This window comes from Morus notabilis, unplaced genomic scaffold, assembly GCF_000414095.1.
Source record: "Morus notabilis unplaced genomic scaffold, ASM41409v2 Scaffold977, whole genome shotgun sequence".
NCBI classification, from domain to species: domain Eukaryota; kingdom Viridiplantae; phylum Streptophyta; class Magnoliopsida; order Rosales; family Moraceae; genus Morus; species Morus notabilis.
The window spans coordinates 233,231-239,831 of record NW_010356730.1 but is presented as its reverse complement, the minus strand read 5'-3'; the positions used below and the strand labels follow the sequence as shown (position 1 = coordinate 239,831).

Below are 6,601 nucleotides of genomic sequence, written 5' to 3'. Positions count from 1 at the left end.
TACGTAGGCAACTAGTGTAAATAAACTATAATTTTATTCTCCCTTTAACTTTTTTATATTAGTTGCCCTTTCATCTTTGCGGAGTAGCTTTTATTTATTTAATTTTAGGAGGCGTTTGATACGCAGTAATTAATATGAATCATATTTTTAAAAAAGTGATGGAAGATAATATAATTTCTAAAAATAATACATTATTGTATTTATTTCCATATAAGAATTTTGTCTCAAATTCTCAGAAATAATATATTACTATGTTTAATTGTGCATGAAAATAATGTATATTATAAAAAAACATATATTTTTTAAATAAATTACAATTAACATTAAAGTCTTGTTTATTTCACCGATTTGATATTAGAATTTAAATTTTGTTATAGAAAAAGTTTTTAGAAACAGTCACATTTAACTTTTATTACAGTAAAAAACTCACATAAAATTGCATCTCAATTTAAATTAAAAAATCAAATCAACGAACTAAACAAATCATAATATTTTTTAAATATTTAGCACTAATATTATAAAAAGTATAATATCATCATGCTATCCTGATTTGTTATTCAAATAATATGAGAACGTTTTTTTTTTCTCAAATTTAAAGTTTAAACAAATAAATTTATAAATTAAAACACTGAATTAAAAAAAAAAATCAGTTTCAGAGATCCCAACAACAACAACACCGCCGCCGCCACCACCACCACCGACCCAAGCCCATCACCACCAATGCCTTCTCTTTTTGCTGATCATCACCACCACTGCCTTTGAAACTACAGAGACCTCTGAATCTAGAAACACCCAAAATCAACACAAGCCACATCTCTCTCTTCTCATAACCCATGAACGTTTTGGGTTTGGTGGGTGTTTTTCCTCCTTTTTGAAAAAAATGCTGAAGCTCTATAATCCAATCTAAACACTGCACGAGATCTGGAAGGGCAGCGACTGGAGGCGAGCTGGGGTCCGGCGTGCGGGGGACTTCGCAGGACAGGGTTGTTCGCACAGCCTCATGGGTGGGGCAGCGACTATGGTGGAGGTGGGGGCAGCCTGGGATAGAGGATCTGTGCCGGCTGTGGTGGGGCTGCGACGGCAGGTCTGAGGTGGTGGTGGTGGGGCTGTGACGGTGTGTCTGTGGCGGCACTCATAGAATTGCGACGGCTGAGTAATTGTTGGGGGAGGAAGGGTTGTGTCAGTGTCTTGGTTTTTTTTTTTACTGATATCTAATACGGATTCAACAACAAGAAAAGTCCGGCGACGGTGTGGTGGATCGGAAGGCGGTGGCGGCGAGAGCGGTGCCAGCTGTTGAATGAGAGAGAGGCGGCTGGGTTGGGAAGAGATGGGTGAGAGAGAGGTTAGGGCTAGTTATGTCCGGCGAGGCGATGGCGTGGTGGATCGGAAGGCAGTGGTGGCATAGTAATCTTACAGATTTTCATTTTCATACTTAAAATTATGCATACTAAACGCTTTTAAAAAAAATAAATAACACCTTATTAAGTAGATTTAAAATTACTTTAAAATGTGGTAATGTGAAATTTATTAACTTCACTTTCTTGAATTTTAAAAAAGTTAAATAATTATATTAAATATGAGAATATAAAAGATTTATATTTTTACTTTTGAGATTATCTCATATTAAATATTTTAAGAATTTTTTCTTAAATAAAATTAATTTTTAATCATTAAATTTAATTAAAATTACATTATATTTAAAAAATATATAAAATAAAAATTTGTAATATAAATATGATACGATGATTTAAAATAAAAAAATTAATGGTATCCATCCTTTAATTTTATCTTTTGCTTTTTTAAACTCAAGAGCAGACATGTGAAATCATTTTCCTTCCCGTTGTGTCGTCCTTAAATATTTGTACGTTTACTAAATTGAACGACATGTCGTTTTATAATAAATGGATGGTAAATTTTAAAAAAAAAAAAAAAAAAAAAAAAAAAAAAAAGCTTTCACAGGAGACGACAAATTATTTTTGGGTTAGAGTAGACAACTAGGTGTCATTTTCTGCACAAACGACATAAACTTTTTTTTTTGTTTTTTTGTTTTTTTGTTTTGTTTTGCATGTTCGACTCATAACCCTTTGATGCACATTAGTCATTAATCATTACAGGCTGTAAAATGTATGCACCAAGAAGAAGAAGAAAAAAAAAAGGAGATTACAAGGTTTAAAATGTAAACCTTGGACAAGAGTCCAAAGGGAAAGTTTATGTATTTATCCTTGAAAATGTAAAGTTCCCTTGGTAAGGGATCACAACAAGCCCCAACAAATTCCTTCCCAGGCGTACTATTATAACAAGCCTGTGAATTATACAGCTAGACCAAGGTTTATTGCACACAAACACTTCTTATCATATATGGCTGATAAACCTTTCTGTTAGCAACATTAAAGAGAAAGGTTTAAAAAAAAAAAAAAAGGTTTGTTTCCTCATCAGCAATAGCTAGTGCTAAAGCATCATATTTAATTCTTAGGACCAATTTCCTTGACGGAACAGATCTGCTCCTCTCCCATTGCAGACATGACTGACACCACAAGTTCCTTTCCTTCGGCAAACCCGTCTTTAATCTATACACACAAACACAAATAAAAGAATTTCAATCAATAGTCAAGAACCAAATATACTATAATAAAATGCAATACAGGGGTGTTTCTATGGTCCTTTGCAAATGACCGTCTAACACCGTAATACGTAGAAATAAGAGGTGCAACGTGACGTTTATTTTATTTAACAATGAAGTTGTAAAGGCCTAACATTGGTCTGCCATAAGTTTCTTGATTTTTCACCTTCCAAAATGAACAAATATCATGTCACACATCACATTTTTATGTTATGGTGTTGGATTCGTGAAGGATTGTAGCCTTTGCCTAAAATACAGGTCAAGAAAAGATTAACGTTTTATGCATGAACAAGTTTAGTTACATGAAAACTTCCCCAAGTGAAGTACCTGGCTAAGCAGACTGTCATCGGTGGGAAGCCTCAGATCATCCTTGGTGTTTCCATTCTCAGTTAGAAGACTCACCTACAAGACACAAAACCGTAGTTGGTTTATAAATAGAAAACAAGAAATTTTTTCAGCTAAAAGCTGATTTCTCTTTTTTTTTTTTTTTTTTTTTTTTTTTTTTTTTTTTTTTTTTTTATAGTTTCTCATCATCTGGCTGAGATTTGGGTTGTATGATACATACCAAAAGTATTTGGGTTTAGTTTGTTTCGCAATTTGGACTCATACAGACATAAGAATTTCTAACTTTAACAGGAACATGACATTATTCATTCTTTCTTATGGAATCAGCAAGTAACAGAATTCCCTGCAGCCACTTTTTTCATGTCAATCGAATTCGATTCGATAACTTACAAAACCATCTTCGGAGATATCAATCAGCTGATAGTCGGTACGATTGACATGAGGAACCTGCAAATAACAATGAGGAACAAAATTGAAAACCAAAAAAAAAAAAAAAAAAAAAAAAAAAAAAAAAAACTTGAAAGAAAAGGTCCGCATAAAGGTGAAAGAAGAAAAGAAAAAAATGGCCTTACATCACAGTTGTGGGATGAAGGAACAATATCTTCAAGTTTTTTCCCATTGAATATATCAATTCCCACAAAGTGGCACTTCGCATGACCATGCTTTCCAGTTTTTGAGGTGGAAACTTCAACAACCTGTTCAAATAATGCCACAATAAACCGTTTTCATAATCATTTTGGATAATCAAGCTCTTTGATTTGAGAATTTTATATTTTCTTGCTAGAAACAAACACTTAACAAATTAACTATAAAAGGAATAAAAGTTCTGAAAGATAGAATCATAAAATTTCTTTCTAATGAAAAAAAGAAGGGTTTATAATCTTCAGATTCATGGACAACATTCACAGCTACTACGTAGATTTAAACTTGAACAAAGAATCATGTTCATACACTAAAATGGCAAATTTAAAAACAAGGCGAAGGAAAACAACGCATAATTAGCTATGAAGAATCCTAATTGCTACCACTTGGAAATTTAAGCATGGCAAATTAACAACAATAATGGACTTAATAGACAATTTTGTTAGTTTGTAGTGTCAAATTTTGCACCGAAAAGGAAAAATACGACTAATCAATTAAGAAAATTCTGACCAAGAAACTAAGCTTCCTGCACAGGCTTCAAAAGCAAAACCCCACATGCAAAACAATAAACACATGCTTGGGTGAGTGTATATATATGTGTGTCCGTGTGTGTGTGCGTATATATTTATATATATATATATATACTCAATTAAAATATGATATAAACATCGACAGCCCAGTTGAAATCTCAGAATACAAACTCGGAAACGTGAAGAGAGAGAGAGAGAGACCTTGCAAGGCCTGGACTTGATGACGATGTAGCCATTCTTGCGAATGGCGCCAGCTTGCTGAGGGTACGTCTTCGACGCTCCCGCGTCCGCCTTCGCGTCGAAATGGTGCTCCTCGTCCGACATTTCTCTCTCTCTCTCCTCTCTCCTCTCTCTCTCTCCTAAAAAAAAGGAACGTGGACGAAAGAAGACTTCGCTGTCTTTTTATTCCTTTTCTTTCTTCTTCTTCTTCTTCTACTTTGTTTTCTGAGGTTGATATTCTTTAATTTATTAGTGATCAAATCGTAACCGTCGGATATATTCACTCTCTCTCCACTTTAAATCTTATCGTATTTAACTTATCAGATAATAAGGATTTTCTGTAACCAAAATCCAAAATATATATATATATATTGTTAAATTCCAACTAATATGATATCTAAGTTGTTAGTTTTCTATTAATATATGATTATTGAATTATCACGTTAATTAGTATTATTAATTATATACACTAATGAAAAAATTGACTACTCAGGTAAAAATCAATGAGATGATCTTATATATTAAGTGTCAATATTTTCTCTAAAGAGTGTCAATTATTTCTTTTTAAAACTTTACAATATGATTTCTCTAAAATGAAGTTTTTGTTTTATATTTATAACTTTTTCTTCACAGTTTTTCCCCAAAATTTTCCGTAATATTAATAATCAATAAAAGTGGATGTATGTATCGTCATTTTTTTTAGAAGTTGAATTAATTCATAAGGATGCGGATGGAATCAAAAACTTTTTTTTTTTTCGGCTAAAGGGTTGGAATTTGGAAACAAAGTTGTTTGATCTTATCTAACATTTTAAATGTTGTTTTCGTTTAATAAAAACCAGAAAAGTAAACTTTTTATTATCTTTTTTAAATTGTTCTCTCTTTTTGGTTGATATTTATATCTAAATCTAAAACGTGTGATTCTAACTAGTTAATCACGATAAAAGATGTTAGATACTCACTTTAGACGATGCAAATTCTTCTCTTTTGAAAAAATGTTGTGTTGGGTTAAGCATCTGATGCCCAAGGAACAAAAAACTTATTCTTCTATGGAAATTCTCTATTGACGTTTCAACCTCTCCCCCTTTTTTTTTTTTTTTTTTAATTTGTAGAATTTTTTTGGGAATAAAATAAGAACGCTAAAAAATTAATAAAATTGCCCAAATAATTTTATTCCCTACTCTTTTAAAAAAAAAAAAAAAAAAACTTTTAAGGTTTAATCTTTACTAATGCTTAGATCACCGCATACCACATGCATGACAATGTGCTAATTATATCCCAAATTTGTACATGACTTGTAGAGTTTCACATTCTTGGCATATTTACTTACATAAAATCGAAGTAGGCAAGAGACAGTAAGATTCGGATTGAGAAATCACAGTTAAATAAATAAGTTGTGTTAATAAAATAATTCTATCTTGATAAGATTAATTCTTAAATAAGTTAGTAACATATTAGGACTGCAGCCAAATCTATTATAACTGACTTATATATAAGTAACCATGAGCCATTAGAAGTCTAACTCTGATTAAGTCCTTTAGTTAGTCTATTGTATTTGTATTATAAATAGGCTGAGTCATTAAGTTTTATTTGTTCTTAAAAAAAATTCATAGCAAGATATTGTGTAATTATCTAGAGATTGAATTCTTGGTGAGAGAACAAGAGAGAGATTGTGATACAAATCATGACATGACTACTTCAAGTGATGGGAGCACGGTTAGGACTAACACATGGAACCAAGATCCGCTCCAAGTTCCGGTAGGACCAGTCACAAGAGCTCGGGCTAAACGTTTCAATGAGGCACTTAATGTATTAATCTAAGAGGTCCAAAAAAGAGAAGTATTTGTGGTCACTACTAATGGTGAGCCAAGATTGGTCCAAGTTATCAAAGTAATTTCAGATAAGTACCATTAGGAGTTGGCGTGTGCACTGTTCACGTGTTACTATTCACGCGTTATCTATTCACCAAGTCATGAGGATCAAGATCAATAATTTGATAGTTATCTTTAGTCACTATTTAATAGTTATCCTTAGTTTCTTTTTAGATTCAGAGTTTGTTTAGAAGTTAAATAAGGCATATTTATCCAAAAGGATAAATTTCTTTTCTTTAGGATAGAGTTTGACCAAAATTTGAATTTATGTAATTCAGCCTATTAAATAGGCGTGTTCAAGAGTTAATCGTCAGATGAATTTTTTTTTAGCAAAAAGTTTGAGCATTCTCTTTAGTTCTTTAAGAACTTCTTGAACT

The 6,601-nt window shown here is 32.1% G+C and overlaps 1 protein-coding gene across 1 annotated transcript; it reads right to left on the bottom strand.

Moving 5' to 3' along the window:
* Nucleotides 1-2,172: 2,172 nt before the first annotated feature.
* Nucleotides 2,173-4,586, bottom strand: LOC21393231 (eukaryotic translation initiation factor 5A). The gene is made up of 5 exons (XM_024161247.1): nt 4,339-4,586; nt 3,538-3,660; nt 3,356-3,412; nt 2,948-3,022; nt 2,173-2,567 (listed from the first exon to the last, which is right to left on the bottom strand). The coding sequence occupies exons 1-5, from the start codon at nt 4,459-4,461 to the stop codon at nt 2,463-2,465; spliced, it is 483 nt and encodes a 160-aa protein (XP_024017015.1). The 5' UTR covers nt 4,462-4,586; the 3' UTR covers nt 2,173-2,462.
* Nucleotides 4,587-6,601: the final 2,015 nt, after the last annotated feature.

What these genes read in the sequence shown, in the direction of transcription:
- LOC21393231 (XM_024161247.1), bottom strand. Translation starts at nt 4,461, where the DNA reads ATGTCGGACGAGGAGCACCATTTCGACGCGAAGGCGGACGCGGGAGCG. An exon ending in CTTCATCCCACAACTGTGAT is followed by an intron (nt 3,413 to 3,537) that starts GTAAGGCCATTT and finishes TGTTATTTGCAG; the next exon opens with GTTCCTCATGTCAATCGTAC. An exon ending in ATATCTCCGAAGATGGTTTT is followed by an intron (nt 3,023 to 3,355) that starts GTAAGTTATCGA and finishes TGTGTCTTGTAG; the next exon opens with GTGAGTCTTCTAACTGAGAA.